This window comes from Geotrypetes seraphini, chromosome 10, assembly GCF_902459505.1.
Source record: "Geotrypetes seraphini chromosome 10, aGeoSer1.1, whole genome shotgun sequence".
In the NCBI taxonomy this organism is placed as follows: Eukaryota; Metazoa; Chordata; class Amphibia; order Gymnophiona; family Dermophiidae; genus Geotrypetes; species Geotrypetes seraphini.
The window spans coordinates 52,596,595-52,617,232 of NC_047093.1; the positions used below are offsets into that span (position 1 = coordinate 52,596,595).

Genomic DNA, 20,638 nt, shown 5'->3' on the forward strand with positions numbered 1-20,638 from the left:
TTCACTGATCTGCCAAAATCAAGTCTTGGACACGGTCAACAATTTCAGGAGTTGACACCATTTTAGGCCTCCCTTGCTGCTGCTTCAGTCTTGAAATCTCCATGCTGAAAGTTTGCACACCATTTCTTCATTGTGGAGTATGATGGGCATGTCATTCAATGTTTGTATCATGCATTCATGGATTTCCTTTGGAATTTTCTTTTGCAGGAATAAGAACTTCATGACGACTTGGAGTTTCACACTTGAAAATTCCACACTTTTCATTGACATTGTTCAAACAGTGATCTGAAATGACATCAAAATATAACATTACGATTCTGCAAATTGGCACTTTGCAAAATAAAATAACACTTTTCAGCTACAGTGGCAAAATAACGCTCATAATCTAGGAAGTTGGTTGGGCTAAGAACTTTTCAGCATCCCCTTGTATTGACTATGTTGATTTGAAACCAATGGGTTTAAAAGTCACAAATCAGAATTTAATAGACGTATTTTGGCACTAGCAGTTTATAAGATTTTTGCTAGTGGTGTACCAAGAAATATACTTTTACATCTCTTTTTCTGTAGAAACTCAGCAGTTTTCTCCTGCAACTAGAGCCAGAAGGTAGTGCCATGAGCCTTTATTCATGAATACTTGAATTGTTCCTCTCACATATCATTTAGCTCAATCAGTGCAGTAATGGCCCTTGGCTGAGAGTTTCCACAACTCTACAATCATGACACTTAAATACATCAGTAGGTGTCACTGTGGTATGATGCCTGGGTCTCTGTCTCCCCTATTTTCTCAGAGGCTCTGTGCCAAATCCCTAGTTCTGAGTTGTTGGAGTGGAAGATATCGTCCAGAACCAGACTTGGGTTCATGGACCACTGGGCCAGCCCCTGCCTTGCATTTCTGAGATCTCATTGCTAGATAGAACAATTAGTCAGGAAGTGCAATTCTAGTCAGAAGTCTGAGGGAAACTACAATGTGTTTTAAATAATCCACTCTCTAGTGACTTATATGTCAGGACTGATAGGCAGACCAATAAGGGGTATGTCACTACAATTGGTCTTAGACCTGCCAGATGAGTATGTCTTTTACCAAGGGGCAGCTTGACCCTCTGTCAGAAGATGTGCTTATTGGTCCGTAACTGTATCTTAAAAATTAGACAGAAGCAGACCCACCAGCCTTCTGGCACTGGCGGAATCAGTTACATCAATTGGCTATTTGGGAGGCCCAAGATGCTCGTGAGTCTAGGAAAAGGAAGTTATTATATATGAAAATCTGGGACCTGTATATACACACCTTGCATCCCAAAGGGTGCAATCTGCTACTGATGATCATGTTGTAATACCTAAATAGATATTTTACTTTTCGTGTGGGGGGGAGAGGTTCTTTATGGTTAAGAGGGCAGGAAAGGGAAGGGGATACAAGGGGGGGAAGCAGAGGGGTTATTTAGTGGAATGGTTTGGTAGATGGGTAGGATTATACTTGTAATAGGTATGTTTTTGTTAACGGTATGGAAGGGTGGTGGAGACACAGTAATATAATTTTGTTGTTTTTAATTGCCTCCCAAGGACTACGGGTCATTATGTTGTCCAACTATACGTTGGTCCTTGTAAATGGTTAGGACCAATAGGGCTGTTGTAATAATGAGATTTGAGCCTACCAGGGGACTTTATTAAATATTATGGAAGGATTGATTATTGACTGTAAAGATAAGATTTGTTGGGGAAGCTTATTACGGGCTCTCCTATCAGTACGTTGCTCTGTTAAGTAACTTCTTGGAATTGTGCTGTACCCTAACCATTCAGCTATGGGCGGAGGGGGGATTGGGGGGGGGTCTTTTTTGTTTATTTGTGAATATGATCTTAAGGAAAACTTGGTGACCTGGACTTCAGTGTTTATTGTTTGATTTTTGTCTCTTTGTAATGGGACGTGTTTGTTCATCTTGAATTTTCTGTTGTCCAGTTGTCCTCAATAAAAATTGTTTAACCACAAATAATCCACTCTAGAAAAATAAAAGGGTTATTTTCACAATTTCACTTTAACAGACAAAATACTTGAGTTAAATATTCAGCCAGAGGTGAACATCTTACTGACTGCCTCTGGTGTTATTCCTGGATATTCAGTGCTGGGCTATGTCCAGGCTTCAGCATTTAATTTACGGTTTATGCAGGCTAATTAATGTAGCCAGTTAAGTCGATATTCAGAACTTAACTGACCATCACTTGCTGGTTAAAGATAGGACTGTGCTTTATGCAGTCCCATTTATTTGGTTTTCCTGGAAGGTTAAGTGCTGAACATTGGCACTTAACCGACCAAGTGCTGCCTCTGCCCCTCACCGGAACGCCCCCAAAATAGCCTTTTTTCATTTAGGCGCTAACTACTCATTTTCAGCAGCAATAAACAAGTATCACTGGAAGTTAGGGGATAGTCCTGAACCAGTGATTTAACTATCTGTGGCTGTTTCTGGCTAATTTTGAACCATTTTGAATATCAGTATTTGCAGAAAAGCTATTCTGTGGTAGATTTTGTATTTTTTAGGGTCCTGAGGATGTTTGCAGTGAGAGTGGGGTGAATAAACAGACTATAGATGTAGGGTCTCATGGGAAATAAATATAGGTGTGGCTTTTTGTTAATGGGGTTGTTTGATTAAACTGGTGCTAATAATTTTTGACTGCCTGATCATTTCATTTCACTTTAATATTGGTTCTCTCCTAACTTTGCTATGTACCTGATTCCAAAGTGAAGTAAATAGAACTGTACCTATGTCAAAACAGTTCTGAGTATAAATGCTGACTTGTAAAACCGTGGCATAACTAACCAGTTTAGCATGTTTAATATAAGCATTTAAAGTCTACTTTACCAAATTTAACTGAAGGTGGATTTCACCAATTGCATACAAGTTTCTGAAGAATAATTGCTAGTCAGTAAATCCAAATTATAAGTGCATCTCATTTAAAATATCTTTTATCCCAGGACAAGCAGGCAGCATATTCTTTACGCATGGGTGACGTCACCGACGGAGCCCACGGTACGGACCTTTTTACTAGAAAGTTCTAGTTGGCCGCACCGCGCGTGCGCGAGTGCCTTCCCGCCCGACGGAGGAGAGCGTGGTCCCCAGTTTCTTCGTTTCCGCGGAGCGAAGAAGACGTGCGTTTTTCAACTCCGATTGAAATCCTCTTTTTGCCTTCCCGCTCGCGTTCTTTTTTCGTTTATTTACCTTCGGGTTCTTTTTTATTTCATTTCCAAAAAAAAAAAAAAAAAAAATATTTTCTTTTTGTTTCGTTTTTTGTCTTTGCCCCGGCGGGGCCTGTTGTCACGATCCAGGCCTCGGGGTTTGATTTTGCGGAGGCCGTGTTTCCATTCATGCCCCCGCAGCCCGGTTTTAAGAAGTGCCAGCGGTGTGCACGCCCGATCTCCCTCACTGACCCACACAATTGGTGTTTACAGTGTTTGGGACCGGAGCATCGGGCGGACTCGTGCACCCGCTGTGCCACTCTTAAAAAACGCACTTTGAAGAATCGCCAAATCCAGCAAAGTCTGCTGTTCGGCACCGGCCCGACTATGGACTCGACTTCTTCAACTGCGGCACCATCGAAGTCGGCACCGACCACCTCGACACCGCCTGACATTACATCGGCGCCACCGGCGCCAGGTAAGCCGGCTAAGAAGCCTTCCACCCTTGAGCGCCCTCCCACCTCGGTGGCGACACCGGCTCTTTCGGCTCCACGCCGAACTAAAAAGCGCTCCGCTCCGATATCGGTGAGTGCCTCGTCATCGGCCTCCTCATCGCCGGAGCGTAGAGCGGCACCCATGGAACCAAAGCAGAAAAAAGTGGTTCCGGTGCCACCCCTGGATGACCGCATTGCGGCCATCCTCCAGGATAAGTTGCAGGAACAACTCCAAACGCAACTTAAACAGCTCTTGCCCTCTATCCTGGCACCGCTGCTTTCGGTACCAGACCGGCCCGAGCCCCACACCGTCCAACCGGTATCCACGCCATCGATACCTATGGACCCCTCCATGCCCATTCTCTCGGCACCGCATATCCATGCCCATGCCGAGGCCGTCGCTCTGACGACATCCGATCCTCCTCGGGACCGAGCGGAACACCGGTCTTCCCGCGAACCTGACCGGCACCGTTCTTCCCGGGACCGAGACAGACACAGGTCTTCATCCCCTGGTACCGTCTCGGTACGCTCAGGCAAGTCTCGGTCTAAAGCTCATCATACCGAGCCTTCCACTCCAGTCTCTCGGCACGCACACACCGATGTCAGAGACCCGGACCTCTGGGAGGAATCTCCCCTCGGTACCGAGGAGGATGCCTCGTCGTCGGACGAAGAGCCCTCGGCCCCCGATACCACATCTAAACCTGAGCAATCTTCTTTTTCAAAGTTCCTCAGGGAGTTATCGGGAGCCTTATCTTTGCCTCTGGAATCTGATTCCAAAAAATCACAAGCTTTCCTGGAGGCATTAGATTTCGATCAACCCCCTAAGGAGTTCCTGAAGTTACCCGTGCATGACATCCTACGGGAAACTTTTTATAAAAATTGGGAAAATCCATTAACTGTCCCTGGGGCACCCCGTAAACTGGATAGCCTTTACAGGGTTATTCCAATCCCGGGATTTGATAAACCCCAGCTGCCCCATGAATCTCTCCTGGTTGAGTCCACTTTAAAAAAGACTCAAGGCTCCAGTGTCTATGCCTCTACCCCTCCTGGCAGGGAGGGCAAAACTATGGACAAGTTTGGCAAGCGGCTCTACCAGAATGCCATGCTTGCCAACAGGGCAAACAATTACTCTTTCCACTTTTCATTCTACCTGAAACATCTGGTAATGCAACTCTCCGCCATGCAAAAGTACATGCCGGAGCACAAGGTCCCACTATTCCAGCAGCACATCTCCAGCCTGCTTCAACTTAGAAAATTTATGGTACGCTCCATCTATGACTCCTTTGAGCTCACCTCTCGTGCATCTGCCATCGCTGTGGCCATGCGCCGCCTGGCCTGGCTCAGGGTCTCTGATCTGGATGTCAACCATCAGGACCGACTAGCCAACGCCCCATGTATGGGAGACGAATTGTTCGGAGAGTCTCTGGATACCACCACACAAAAACTCTCCGCCCATGAGACCAGATGGGATACTCTCATTAAACCAAAGAAGAAGGCCCCTCCTGCTCGGCCTTACAAACCACAGTCTTCTTACCAGCGCAGGTTCTCCGCTAGGCCGCTTAACCCGCCTTCACAGCAACCTAGGCGGGCTCGCCAACAACACCACAACCAGGCTCGTGCACAGTCTAATCAACCTGCCAAGCCTCTTCCTCCTGCCAAACCTTCTCAGCCCTTTTGACTCCTCTCTCCAGGGCTTAGCCAGTCTTCCACCCTCATTGCCTCTCCCTCAACCAATCGGGGGCAGGCTCCACATTTTTCTCAGCCGTTGGGAGGTCATCACATCGGACCAATGGGTCCTCAACATCATCCGCCACGGCTACTCTCTCAACTTCCAGACTCTTCCACCAGACAATCCTCCCGTAGAGTCTGCTTCTCTTTCAACTCAAACCCCCCTCCTCCTAAGGGAGGTCCAATCCCTCCTTCTCCTCAATGCCATCGAAGAAGTACCTCTGGAACAAAGGGGCCGGGGATTCTACTCCCGTTACTTTCTGGTTCCAAAAAAGACAGGAGACCTACGTCCCATTCTCGATCTCAGGGACCTCAACAAATGTCTTGTCAAGGAGAAGTTCAGAATGCTCTCCCTTGCCACGCTTTACCCTCATCTCTCTCAGAACGACTGGCTATGTTCCCTGGACCTCAAAGAGGCCTACACTCACATACCAATCAATCCAGCTTCACGTCGCTACCTAAGATTCCAGGTGCACCATCGCCATTATCAGTACAAAGTGCTACCTTTTGGCCTCGCTTCATCACCCAGGGTGTTCACCAAATGCCTCATTGTGGCGGCGGCCTTCCTCAGGTCTCACAACCTCCAGGTGTTTCCCTACTTGGACGATTGGTTGGTGAAAGCACCTACGTCTCCGCTTGTGCTACAAGCCACTCATCAGACCATCTCTCTCCTCCACCTCCTGGGGTTCGAGATCAACTACCCCAAGTCGCATCTGCTTCCCACGCAGCGCCTTCAGTTCATTGGAGCAGTTCTCGACACCACACTAATGAGGGCGTTTCTCCCCTCCGACCGTCAGCGGAACCTGCTCCGCCTGTGTCGTCAGGTGCTCCTTCATCACTCCATTTCTGCCAGACAGATGATGGTCCTCCTGGGCCACATGGCCTCGACGGTGCATGTGCTTCCCCTGGCACGACTCCACCTCAGGACACCTCAATGGACTCTGGCCAACCAATGGTCGCAGACCTCGAATCTTCTTTCTCATCCCATCTCTGTGACATCGTCTCTTCAGCAATCTCTACAATGGTGGTTGAACTCCTCAAATCTTTCCAGGGGCCTTCTTTTTCATCTGCCCCCGCATTCCATGACCATCACCACGGATGCCTCCCCTTATGCATGGGGAGCTCACCTGGGAGACCTACGCACCCAAGGTCTTTGGACCCCGCAGGAGCGTCTTCATCACATCAATTTCTTGGAACTACGAGCCATGTTCTATGCTCTCAAGGCCTTCCAGCACCTTCTTTGCCCTCAGGTTCTGCTCCTGTGCACGGACAACCAAGTTGCCATGTACTACATCAACAAACAGGGCGGCACCGGATCTCGCCTCCTTTGTCAGGAGGCTCTTCGCATTTGGACCTGGGCCACGGCCCGCAGTCTCTTCCTCAAGGCTGTCTACATCCAGGGAGAACAGAACTCCCTGGCCGACAATCTCAGCCGCATCCTTCAACCTCACGAGTGGACTTTGGACCCTCCCACGCTCCACTCCATCTTTGCTCGCTGGGGCACTCCGCAGGTGGACCTATTCGCAGCTCCTCACAACCATCAGCTGCCCCAGTTCTGCTCCAGACTCTTCTCTCCTCATCGTCTGGCCCCGGATGCATTCCTTCTCGACTGGACGGATCGGTTCCTCTATGCCTTTCCTCCTCTGCCTCTGATGTTGCGGACTTTATCCAAACTCCGCAGGGACGGAGCCACCATGATCCTCATAGCTCCCCGGTGGCCTCGTCAACACTGGTTCTCCCTCCTGCTTCAGCTCAGCTCCAGGGATCCCATTCCTCTGCCTGTGTTTCCTACTCTACTTACACAGCAACATCAGTCTCTACTACATCCCAATCTGTCTTCGCTCCACCTGACAGCTTGGTTTCTCTCGGGCTGACCTCTTCAGGAAATCTGTCTCAGCCTGTCCGTCTCATTTTGGACGCCTCCAGGAAACCGACCACCCTCCAATGTTACCATCAGAAGTGGACCAGGTTCTCCTCTTGGTGCCTCCGCCATCATCACAATCCCACCTCTTTAGCGGTGGAAACTGTTCTGGACTACTTGCTCTCCCTGTCCAACGCAGGCCTCAAGTCTACCTCTATCAGAGTCCATCTCAGTGCCATCACGGCTTTTCATGAACCTGTCTTAGGAAAACCTCTCACGGCTCACCCTCTGGTTTCCCGATTCATGAGGGGCCTCTTCAACATCAAACCACCTCTGAAGCCTCCTCCGGTCGTCTGGGACCTGAATGTGGTTTTATCTGCCCTCATGAAACCTCCCTTTGAGCCGCTTGCCACAACTTCGCTCAAATTTCTGACATGGAAGGTTCTTTTCCTCATTGCCATCACCTCTGCCAGGAGGGTTAGTGAGCTTCATGCACTGGTTGCCGATCCACCGTTCACTATTTTTCACCATGACAAGGTGGTTCTGCGCACCCATCCAAAGTTCCTTCCAAAGGTGGTCTCAGCTTTTCACCTCAACCAGTCCATTGTGTTGCCTGTTTTCTTTCCGAAACCTCATTCACATCCCGGAGAACAGGCATTGCACAGTCTTGACTGCAAGCGTGCCCTGGCTTACTATCTTGATCGTACAAGGGCTCACCGCTTGTCCCCTCAGCTCTTCCTGACCTTCGACCCAAATCGTTTGGGTCGACCGGTCTCTAAACGGACGCTATCCAACTGGCTTGCAGCTTGCATCGCGTTCTGTTACGCTCGGGCCGGTCTGTCACTAGACGGCGCTGTCACGGCCCACAGGGTAAGAGCTATGGCCGCTTCTGTTGCTTTCCTCCGTTCCACACCCATTGAGGAAATCTGCAAGGCGGCCACCTGGTCCTCAGTTCACACATTCACTACTCACTACTGTCTGGATGCTTTCTCCAGACGGGATGGGCACTTCGGCCAATCTGTACTTCAGAATTTATTTTCCTAATGGCCAACCATCCCTCCTCCCTCTTTGTTAGCTTGGAGGTCACCCATGCGTAAAGAATATGCTGCCTGCTTGTCCTGGGATAAAGCACAGTTACTTACCGTAACAGGTGTTATCCAGGGACAGCAGGCAGATATTCTTACGTCCCACCCTCCTCCCCGGGTTGGCTTCTTAGCTGGCTTATACTAACTGGGGACCACGCTCTCCTCCGTCGGGCGGGAAGGCACTCGCGCAAGCGCGGTGCGGCCAACTAGAACTTTCTAGTAAAAAGGTCCGTACCGTGGGCTCCGTCGGTGACGTCACCCATGCGTAAAGAATATCTGCCTGCTGTCCCTGGATAACACCTGTTACGGTAAGTAACTGTGCTATCTTGGCACATTAAAAATTGCAGTTGCATTTACAGGAAAAGTTTAATTTGGAAATGCATAAATATCTTAGCTGGGATGATGCATGAGATTTCTGTTTGAGTACGAGTAGAATAAGTGGTGATGAGCTGGGTGTATCATTCCTCAGGGTCACCCAAAAGAGATTAGCTAGCCTCACTTATCTCCCTGGCCAAGTACTGGCAAAGTGTTACTATATGTGCAGTAAGCAAGACATACTGTAATGGCTTAAAAGCAGAAGTCTTTGCAAGAAAGTGCATGCAGCTCTTTGCCCTCAACGGCCCTTATGAGGCGCCAGACTGCAGGCATTGTTTCAAAGTCTCCACAGAGGAATGTCTTTATAGGGTTTGGATTATATGTAGACTCTCATTTAAAGTTTGTACCTGTTTTTTAAAGGACATTGTGTTAATTAAATACACAACAGAGAGAAGCTAAGAGTGCTTTGAATGTTTTACATTTCCTTTTATATCCCATAAATAAAAGAATAATCCTGTTCTGTCAGGTTCCCTTTCTTAACCCTGCAGATCCTTAAAGACTTCCACGATAATATTTTTCCCAGAGAAAGCCAGTTTGGATCAGAGTCTAATAAGTATGATAGAATTTTGAAGATCCTTCTTGTGACTCCTGCTCTTCATTTTACAGGCTGCACTTTGTATGAAGCTGCATGTCTCATTTTCTCTAACTTTGATTTTTGATTCTTTACAGATAGCTGCTAAAATTGGTGATGGAATTCCTCATCTGAATAATTCGGCCCCACTGGTGGACCCCTCAGTCTATGGCTATGGAGTACAGAAAAGAACCTTGGATGATGGAGGTATGCTGCCTCAGCCACCTTGTGTTGTCATCTTGCGCTCCATTTTTTCTGGTTGTGTTTGAATTCTTTCTCCTGAAGCCATAAATAAAATCATCCTGTAACATCTACTCAGAGTATTGTTGTGCAAGCATTCCATGTCCTCTGTTAGAAAGGTTATTGTTGGAGAAAGAACCCTAAGCTTCTTAGCAGTGGTGTGCTGTCTTGAGGCCAGCTACTTGTCCTTGGTTCAGGGAGGGATGTTGAGGAGATAGCATTCACAAGCCTCTGGAGGAAGGGATAGGGGTGGTTTCATTATGTCTTAAATTTGTTACAAGTGATCAATGGCATACAAATATATATGATTTGGTTGTTTTTAAGAATGTTTTTTTGTGTATGAGTGATTAGGACTTTTACTGAGATTCATGGCATGCTTTTGTAAGCTGCATTAACCTGTTGTACATTGCAGGATATCAAGATTTTAATAAACATAAACATAAGTAAATATATACATGCAATGAGAGTTCTGCCACCACACAGCAGTGACACCTGTTCAAATTCTCTAGAATAAAGGTTGGCACTATTTTTGGCCTGTGCCTGTTCTGACATGTAGGTAAGGTGTCCCTGTGAAATTTGGGCTGCCTCATGTTTTTCTACATGAGAGGAGATGGAGTGTCCCCAGGTGAAATTCTGCTTTATCTGGGAATTGCCTCAGGAAGCAGCTCCTGCTGCCCACAATATGCTCCTGCCATTTTGAAGTTTTGCGGATCAGTATGACATCAGTACAACTGACCCAAGATATCTGAAATTGATGATTTTTTTACTTACTGGCATAAGAACAGCTTGCTGGCCAGCACTTGCTTATGTTGAGAGTTGAAAGACTCCAGTGCATGTACTGCATGTTACAGCTCCTCAGCATTCAGATAGTAAAAATAATTTTTTAGTCCTTTTCTTTTTCACAGCTGTCTGTATAGAATAAGACTAGGAAAAGAGATCTTTGTGGTGGGGTGGGGAGGGTTACACTGGATTAATCTAAGAAGATGTTCTGCCCCCACTTTATGTGGACATTTGCTCAGTTTCTTATATAAGAACAAGTTTAAGTGTTTATGTTAAGATATATGGGTAAGGTGTTTTCAGTGGACTTAAAATCCTAGAGGGCTTTGCTTCTCCCAGAGAGCTAGGCTGCATCCACAGAACTTAAGACTGCTTTTCTTCTTCAGTCTGAGAGAACAGTTGCCACATTTATGGATCATATGACTTTATAAGAACCTGAGACTAGCATTCTCCTACCAGGTTTTAACCTTTATTTCTAATAATCTAACACAGCTTAGTTTTATATCTAAGACTGGAAAACAGTGTTATTTCCACAAGGTGTGGACACACTCCCAGCCCCCTTTTTTGAATAGGGAGGGGCTGGTAGAGTAAGGAGATTCTGTGACAAAGTTAAACTGCCTTGAAGTCATCAGTTGTAAGTGTTCATTCTTTACTTCATGTTATTAAAGAAACCTGATAACACTAAGATTACAGAAGTTAGGGTTAACTGAATAGGAGCTTCATACAATTGCCAATGTAACTCAGAGTGAGTTCAGTAGTGTTTTGCCATTCAGAAGAGTCCTGTTTTTCAGTACAAAACCTGTTCAGGGAAGCTGTAAACTGTTCAGTAAGCTATAGTCAGCATAGAAGCTAAGGAATCATTTTGCAATCAACAGGAGCCAAAGCAGTGTCTTAAGGAGCCGGGTTGCCCAGTTTTTATTTCAGGAATTTTTAGGCCCTAGATCTTCTGCTGATTGAAGCTTTTAGAGAGGTAAATTCCTTTACAATCTTTTGCTTCAAGCCCAGTCAGCACATCATTGAGATCTTTCAAAAGTGGTGTTTTATATGGTTTAATGTAAAACTATATTTTTTTCTACATTTTTTTATCTGTGCATTTTATATGTTAAGGGTGGTAATCAGATACCCACATTAATTTACACTTTGCAGATGGTTGTACTTTAATCCAAAGTATCCTTGGAGATTTGCAGCTACTGTCACTGTTTTCCAGCCAGAACAGTGCATGTAGTGTTGAAAAATCCAGAACTATGAGCATCATCTCCATCCTAATCCTGCCTCAGGGAACCCTTCCAAAAAGTGTGGGTAATAGAAGAAAAACCCATTTGTGTAGCTAAAATTCTGTTATACCTGTGGAAATGGTTTTTGAAATTTACCCTCAGTAGAGTAATTTTATAAAGCTTTGTCCATGTGTAATACATGTTGTATTTGTAGAAAAGGGCTCTTTTAAAATTATATGGAGTATACAGTATGTAAAACTGGAGTCTCTTATGAGTGTATATGTAGGTATTCCCAGACAGAGTTGTGATTTACAGAAGTGTTTTATAAAGTATGCTTGTGCACATAATAGAGATCCTCTCCAGGTCAACCAAATTATTCAAATGCCTAGGTGAAGGAAAAGATCTCAGAACACCACACCAGGAACATATATTGTTCTCCCATGACTGCATTATCAGCCTTATTTCTTTCTTATCTTTCTACTTGTTAGATAATTTAATCTTTTTTTTCTTTTTTAAAAATTTTTCAACACCAATGAATTAATTAAATGATTACTTACACGCGCCCCTACTGATGTTTCAGCAGTACACTAACTTGATATTATCAAAAACTGCCTCGGAACTTGTTCAATAACTTGACCTATGACTTTAAACACATATCCCATGCAGAGAAAAGCAAGTAAAAAGCCACTTATCTCATGCTTAGTAACTTAAATGCTGCTGTCTGTGCTGCCAGAATTGCAAGATCTGTATTACTGGAACTGTCCTGGAACTGCCCAATGTCTCAATCTTTACTTCTAGACAATGTCCGACAGGACCCGTTTCACCTCCCACTGTTGGCTTCGTCAGGGTTTTCTAGCTGGGTTCTGGCGTTCAGGCAATTTGTTTTTCATCGGTAATAGAAGAAAAGCCCATTTGTGTAGCTACAATTCTGTTATACCTGTGGAAATGGTTTTTGAAAAATACCCTCAGTAGAGTAATTTTATAAAGCTTTGCCAATGTGTAATGCATGTTGTATGTATTTGTAGAAAAGGGCTCTTTTAAAATTATATGGGGTATATGTAAAACTGGAGTCTCTTTTATGTGTCTATATGTAGGCATTCCCAGACAGAGTTTGATTTACAGAAGTGTTTTATAAAGTATGCTCATAATAGACAACCACCTTTTTGAGACATAAAAGAGGAGTGAGACTTGGTTATAATAGCAAAAATAGAAGAAGGTGTGAGATTCATGGCCACGAAATCAAAAACATTCTCAATTGCTGGAGTGACTGTCTGGAATAAGTTGTCAGGACACCTAAGATTATGTACTGACTGCTTTAGTTTTAAGAAACTGTTAAAAGCCAAGCTGTTTGTGGATGCTTATTTGTAGAACCAATCCAGCTCATGGTTGTTTGTTCCGTATGGAAGAAGTAGCTTCTGTATTGGTTTTGGTCTTTGGAGTCCACAAACAGACAGTTTTTGATCATCTATGTTATAAATAGGCTGTTAGTAGGATTTTCTAGACTGTGAATTGGTTGTTTGCTGAGAGTGAGTGAAGTTTGTAATTTTAGATAGGAGTACCGTATTTTCACGCATATAACGTGCGCGTTATACGTGTTTTTACAAACCGTGCATAACCTTGCGCGGTATATGCGTGAGCGCGTTGTACAAAAATTTTTTTACATAGTTTTCCCCTTCCTGACGTCCGATTCACCCCCCCCCCCCCGCCGCAGGACCGCTCGCACCCCCACCTCGAAGGACCGCTCGCACGCACCCGCACCCCCACCCCGAAGGACCGCTCGCACGCGCTCCCATCCGCATCCGCATCCCCACCCTGAAGGACCGCTCTCACGCACTCCCACCCGCACCCCCACCCTGAAGGACCGCTCGCACGCACTCCCGCCCTCTTGCCCCAGCCAACCGCGGCACCCCCGACACGATCGGGGCAAGAGGGAGCTCAAGCCCTCTTGCCCCAGCCAACCGCGGCACCCCCGACACGATCGGGGCAAGAGGGAGCTCAAGCCCTCTTGCCTCCCCCCCTGACACGATCGGGGCAAAAGGGAGCCCAAGCCCTCTTGCCCTGCCGACTCCCGAACTCCCCAACAATATCGGGCCAGGAGGGAGCCCAAACCCTCCTGGCCATGGCGACCCCCTACCCCCACCCCACATTACATTACGGGCAGGAGGGATCCCAGGCCCTCCTGCCCTCGACGCAAACCCCCTCCCCCCAACGAACCCCCCCCAAGAACCTCCGACCGCCCCCCCAGCCGACCCGCGACCCCCCTGGCCAACCCCCACGACACCCCCCCCCCCCTTCCCCGTACATTTGTGTAGTTGGCCGGACAGACGGGAGCCAAACCCGCCTGTCCGGCAGGCAGCCAACGACGGAATGAGGCCGGATTGGCCCATCTGTCCCAAAGCTCCGCCTACTGGTGGAGCCTAAGGCGCCTGGGCCAATCAGAATAGGCCCGGGAGCCTTAGGTCCCTCCTGGGGGCGGGGCCTTGGGCACATGGTCGGGTTGGGCCCATGTGCCTCAGGCCTCACTCCCAGTAGGGACCTAAGGCTCCCGGGCCTATTCTGATTGGCCCAGGCGCCTTAGGCCCCACCAGTAGGCGGAGCTTTGGGACGGATGGGCCAATCCGGCCTCATTCCGTCGTTGGCTGCCTGCCGGACAGGCGGGTTTGGCTCCCGTCTGTCCGGCCAACTACACAAAGGTACGGAGAAGGGGGGTGGGGGTGTCGTGGGGGTCGGCCAGGGGGGTCGCGGGTCGGCTGGGGGGGCGGTCGGAGGTTCTTGGGGGGGGGCGGTCGTTGGGGGGAGGGGGGTTTGCGTCGAGGGCAGGAGGGCCTGGGATCCCTCCTGCCCGTAATGTAGTGCGGGGTGGGGGTAGGGGGTCGCCGTGGCCAGGAGGGTTTGGGCTCCCTCCTGGCCCGATATTGTCGGGGAGTTGGGGAGTCGGCGGGGCAAGAGGGCTTGAGCTCCCTTTTGCGCCGATCGTGTCGGGGGGGCAAGAGGGCTTGAGCTCCCTCTTGCCCCGATCGTGTCGGGGGTGCCGCGGTTGACTGGGGCAAGAGGGCTTGAGCTCCCTCTTGCCCCGATCGTGTCGGGGAGTCGGCGGGGCAAGAGGGCTTGACGTTAGAGAAAGGGCGAACCGCTGGAAGAGGAAGCAGCGCAAGCGCAGGGCTCACGGAAGGGCCAGGACCGCCAAGAGAAAGCAGCAGGACACCGGTAGGAGCTTCTACATGATGGGGGGGTCGGGAGGCTGTGGGGGTGCGAGCGGTCCTTCAGGGTGGGGGTGCTGGTGGGAGTGCGTGCGAGCGGTCCTTCGGGGTGGGGGTGCGAGCGGTCCTGCGTTGGGGTGAATCGGACGTCGGGGGGGGGGGCATCAGGTTTTCAGGGTGGGGACAGGACTTCAAGGGGGAGAGGAGAGTCGGGGCGGGCGAAAGGAGAGTCGGAGTGGCCAGAGGAGAGTCGGGGTGGGCGAAAGGAGAGTCGGGCGGCGACGGGAGAGTCAGGCAGCATGCGCGGTATACGGGTGTGCGCGGTATATAAAAATTTCTGTACATAAATTTGTGTTTTCCGCGCGCTATACCCGTGTGCGCGTTTTACACGGGTGCGCGTTATCTACGTGAAAATACGGTACATGGAAGTTTACTAATTTTAAGTTTTGTGTTTATAATTATAGATCATAGGCAGTATATAAATTTTTAAAATAAATATGTTTATCTTAAGGTGGCCAAACGGGTAGAAAAGGCGATGGCAAAAACTAGGAGGATGCTTGGATGTATAGGGAGAGGAATGGCCAGTAGGAAAAAGGAGATATTGATGCTGTTGTATAAGACTCTGATGAGGCCTCATTTACAGTGGCATACCTAGAATATGTGACACCCGGGGCCCATCATTTTTTGGCACCCCCCCCATCTGTACAAAAAACATGATTTTTTAGTAACAAGCCTCACGTCACACATGAGTACCTAGGAAAGCAGCATCTTACTGCAGTGAGCAGTACAACATCAATATACCCATTGTAAAACTAAACAAGCCAGACTAGTACAGATCAATCCTACACCGTCAATCCTAACAGAAAACCATGTCTTTCGAACACAAAGAACACAGAAAACACCTTCGCCTAGTATGGAATATGTCATCACAAACTAACCCCGCCCCCTTTTAAAAAACTGTAGTGTGGATTTTAGCCACAGTGATAACAGCTCTGACGCTCATGGAATTCTGAGCATCAGAGCTGCTACCACCATGGCTGCCACTAAAAAATGCTCCACAGTTTGTAAAAGGGGGGGATAAAATAGAAATACATAGACAAAGGTTAAATTGAACCAGCAAGAAGCTGGACTCTGCATACAATGCAACACCACAGAAACAGTGACACATGTCTCCTAAAGCAATAAATAGAACATTTTTGTTCTAACTTTGTCTTCTCTGGCTTCTGCTTTCCTCATCTTCTTGTTACTCTCTTCCTTCCATCCACTGTCTGCCATCTCTCTGCCTCTATATGGCATCTTCTCTCTTCTATGCGCCTTCCAGAAACTGTATGCCTCCCCCTTCCATCTCCTTTCACCCCCATTGGTCTGGCATCTCTCTCCTCTCCTTCCCTCTCCCACACCTCTCTTCTGCAATCCCTTTCTTCCTTCATTTTCCTTTTCAATTTATTTTCTGCATCTATCTAGATTACGTTCTTACTACCCTCTCATCAATTTCCTTTTTTACTGTCTACCTATGCCACCTCTTTCCCTCAACCCTTCCAGTATCTAACTCTATCCTCTTCCCTCAATCCAGCATGTGCCCTTTTTTCTTTCTCCTCTCCACTTCCTTCCAGCGTCTGCTCCCCCTCTCCATCCACTTCCATTCAGTCTGCCCCTTCTCCCCCATACTTTCATTCAATGTCTGTCCCTCCTCTCCCCCCACTTCCATTCAGTGTTTGTCCCTCCTCTCCTCCACATTTCCATTCAACGTCTGTCCCTCCTCTCCCCGACACTTCCATTTAGCGTCTGTCCCTCCTCTCCCCGACACTTCTATTCAGCGTCTGTCCCTCCTCCCCCCCACACTTCTATTCAGCATCTGTCCCTCCTCTCCCCCACACTTCCATTCAGTGTCTGTCCCCCCTCTCTCTATCCCTTACATCTACTGTTCACCCTCTGTCTCGCCCCTTCCATTCTCTGCCCTTTCTATCCAGTGTCCCTGCCCACTCTCTCTTTCATATGATATCTTCCCTCTTTTTATGCTCCTTCCATAAACTGTCTCCTTTGTACATGATTCATTTCAGCTTCACCCCCTCTCCATTTTTCTGTCTCCCTATGCTCTGGAATTTCTCCTTTCCTTCCTTCCCACTCCACCCCATGGTCTGGCATCTCTATCTCCTTCCCTCCCCCATCTGGCATCTCCATGCTCTGGCACCTCATCTCCCTCTGGTCTGGCATTTGTTTCCTGTATCTCCCCCATGCCCTGGCATATTTCTCCTCTCCTTCCAACTCCCCCCTCCCCCTCCATTATCTGGCATCTCCTCTCCTTCCTTTCAATCCCTCCCTCCTTCCTTCCTTTCCCATGGTCTGGTATCTGTCTCCTTCCCCCCCATGCCCTGGCGTCTCTCCCTCCCCCTCCATGGTCTGGTATCTCCTTTCCTTTCCTCCCATGGGCTTGGCATCTCTTATTCCTCTTCCTTTTCCTTCTCCCTCCTTCTGTGTCAGCATGCCCCCTATCTACCTACTACTCCAATATCCAGAACCTCCTTTTTCTTCTTATTGCATCCACCCCGTGTCCAGCATCTCCCATCTGTCTTTCTACTCACATCATTTCTGTTTTTTTCCCTTCACCCTACAACCTCCATGTCCAGCATCTTCCTGTGTTCCTTTTTTTCTTCCTTATCTGATTTAGCAGCTTTCTTCCCTTTCCTGAGCCAGCCAACCCATCATCTTCCCACATCCCATTTCATTACCTCCCCACTTTTCCCCAACTTAATAGGCCTGAATGGTATAGAAGTCCCTCAGAGTGTTCCAGTGCTGCTGCAAGACTGGAGGCAATTCTTAGCTGCCATCAGCCCTGCCTTCGGCTGCGCCGGTAACCGGCGATCGCTACCCCTCCCACGCTAAAGCCTGCCTCCCTCCTTCCCTCCCTACAGTGCCAAAATGGTCAGGGAGGGGCCGCCAGGTCTGGAATCACCCTCCCTATTCTCAGGGCTACCATTAGGGGATGTCAAGGTGGCCCTGCGATCCAGGCAGCTCTCTTAGCTGCCTTCGGCTGCGCCGGAAAAGCTAAACTGGACGGTAAAAGCAAAGAGAGACGCCGTGGGACTATTCCACTTGCCTGGATCGCTCGAAGTTCTGCCGCTCTCAATCCTGCCCCCTCTGAAGTGATTTCCTGTTTTTGAGGGGCGGGATCGAGAGCGGCAGAACTTCGAGCGATGCAGGCAAGTGGAAAAGTCCTGCGGTGTCTCTCTTTGCTTTTACCATCCAGTTTAGCTTTTCCGGCGCAGACGAAGGCAGGGCTGATGGCAGCTAAGAGAGCTGCTTGGATCGCGGGGCCCCCTTGCCATCCCCTAATGCCAGCCCTGAGAATAGGAAGGGTGATTCCGGACCTGGCGGCCCCCCCCCCCCCGTGACCATTTCGACGCTGTAGGGAGGGAAGGAGGGAGGCAGGCTTTAGCGCGGGAGGGGAAGCGATCACCAGTCCCTTGTCTCCTTGCACAGCTTCGGGACGCTGTCCCTGAAAACGGGACATTATCCCAGGACAAGCAGGCAGGTATTCTCACTAGTGGGTGAGAGCCCTGATACGGACGTCTCACAAGCATGTCTTGCTTGAAGAAACTCAGAAGTTTCGAGATGCCCGCACCGCGCATGCGCCAGTGCCTTCCCGCCCGATGGTCCGGGCGTGTCTCCTCAGTTCTTTTTCTTCCACGGAGCTGAGAAGTTCAACTTCAATTCTGCGCGTATTGAATCTGTTTTTTTGCCTTCTATATTCCCGCGGGTTGGGGTCTTTTGGCTCTCCCGTGCGTTTGTTTCTTTCTTCAAAAAAAACCAAAAAAACATTTTTCCTTCCGACACCGGGTCGGCCGCGAGGCAGGGGCCCCGCGCCTTCGACCTTGCGGCGGAGCTTTTCTGGCCTATGTCCCGGCTGATCACCGGTTTTAAAAAGTGTAGCAAGTGCCAGCGCGCGATTTCGCTCACGGACCCTCATCGACGCTGCCTCCAGTGTCTGGGTCCGGATCACTTTCCGAAATCGTGCCGGCCTTGCTCCACTTTGACGGCGCGAGCGTTTAAGCACAGCTGCCTGCTGTGGGAGTCCATGTTTAAGATAGAAGCTTCGTTGGATCCTATCGCTTCGACATCGACTGGTGCTTCGACTTCGTCGACAAAGCCTTCTACCTCCCCGGCTGCTACTGGCCTTTTGAAACCAGCATCGTTCACGCCGGTTTCGTCCTCGTCCTCGGCGCCGGTGCCTTCCTCTGTCTCCTCGGATCAGGTACCGACACCCATAGTTCCACCGGTGGTGCTTAAAGTGCCGAAGGCTGGCAAGCAGAAGCACACTGCACCGAAAGAGCGCGGAGATCGTGTGGAAGGGCCCCCGTTTGGTGCGGATCCCTCCATATCGGCTTCGTTGAAGTCCCTCCTGGAGGCTCAGTTTGTGGAACTCATGACCACCATGGGTCCCAGGCTGATTGCCTCGATCCAGGGTGACCTCCCGGTTCCAGTCCTGAGGGGCGGGCCGCCCCCTCCCCCTCCTCCACGCCGTACGACCTCGTTACTTGGTGAGGAGGAGCGGCGGGCGGTGTCCGGCTCCTCTAGGCGGTCCTCGGTCGAGGGCATGCCTCCTTTGAAGCCGATTCCATCGACGAAGGCCCCTCTTGGAGCTATACCTCCCTTGGAACCAATTCTCTCGAGAAAAGCTTCCCTTAGGTTCCTTTGGAACCTATTACTCCGCCCCATGACACGGTGTGGCATCCACCTTCGAGGCCTCCCAGCCCTGGGCATAGCAGGAGGCAGGACGAGTTCTTCCGGACCCCCTATCAAGCCTGGACGGCTTCGGGGGAAGCGTCGGCTCTTCCGCCTCTTTGATCGACAGCGTCGAGTCCTATCTGCTCCTTGGAGGCTTCTGGGGACCAGAACTCGCACAGAAGGGCTCGATCCCCATCCAGACATCGAGAGGGGCATCGATCCAGACACTCTTCGAGACATTCTTCTCGACACTCGACAGTCTCGCCTCAGAAGAAGCTGCCCCGGATGGGATATTCTGCCTCGGCTGGGTCTCCTCCCCCGGGTCCGGAGTTCGAGGACCCCGAGGTGTTTTATTCGCCCTGTTGTTCGCAGGCCTCAGTGGAACCCGAGGCGTCGACTTCTTCTAGCTCTTCTCGAAGACCGGTGCTGGCGAACCAGCTGTCTTTCTCCTCGTTTCTCAGACAAATGGCGGATGACATGGACATTACTCTCGATGCTGGGTCTCGCTACTCGAAGGAGTATCTCGATACCATGCTCTTGCCTCGTCCTCCGGCCGAGTCCTTATGCCTGCCCTTATACAAGCTCCTCGATCAAACCTTTATGAGGTGCTTTGAGTCTCCTTACTCCATTCCTGCGGTCCCTGGAAAGTTGGACGCTCGGTACCGCACGGTGCATCATAAGGGCTTCAAAGGACCTCAGCTTTCTCATCAGTCCCTCTTGGTCGAATCTTCTCTCAAGCGGTCTCATCCGGACCAGGTGTATGCTTCGGTCTCACCGGGCCGCGAGGGCAGAACCATGGACAAGTTTGGGAGACGAATCTATCAGAATTCTATGATGACGTCCCGGGTCCTGAACTATAATTTCCACTTTGCTGCTTATTTGGAGTTTTTTCTGCCTGTGCTTCGCAAGTTCACGCCCTACATCGAGTCCCAGGCTCGGTTTGAGTTTGAGGAAGTAGTTGCTTCGCTGTCCCAGCTTCGTCTTCAGTTGATGCAATCGGCCTATGATGCCTTCGAGCTCTCAGCCAGAGCAGCGGCCTGCTCGGTGGCGATGCGCCGTTTGGCCTGGTTGCGGACCATTGACATGGACCCGAATCTTCAGGACCGCCTGGCGAACGTCCCGTGTGCTGGGGCGGATCTTTTCGACGAATCCATCGAGACAGTCACGAAGAAATTGTCGGATCATGAGAAGTCCTTCAGGTCCAT

General features: G+C 49.3%; 1 protein-coding gene across 9 annotated transcripts in view; it reads left to right on the forward strand.

The window, feature by feature from the left end:
* The window catches only part of FUBP3 (far upstream element binding protein 3), a 137,730-nt gene that overhangs the window by 11,259 nt on the left and 105,833 nt on the right, over positions 1-20,638 (forward strand). For all 9 annotated transcript variants that reach the window (XM_033961007.1, XM_033961002.1, XM_033961006.1 and 6 more), the window contains exon 2: positions 9,376-9,484. In XM_033961007.1, coding sequence (XP_033816898.1) covers positions 9,376-9,484 — 109 coding nt within the window. The remainder of the gene's footprint in view (positions 1-9,375; positions 9,485-20,638) is intronic.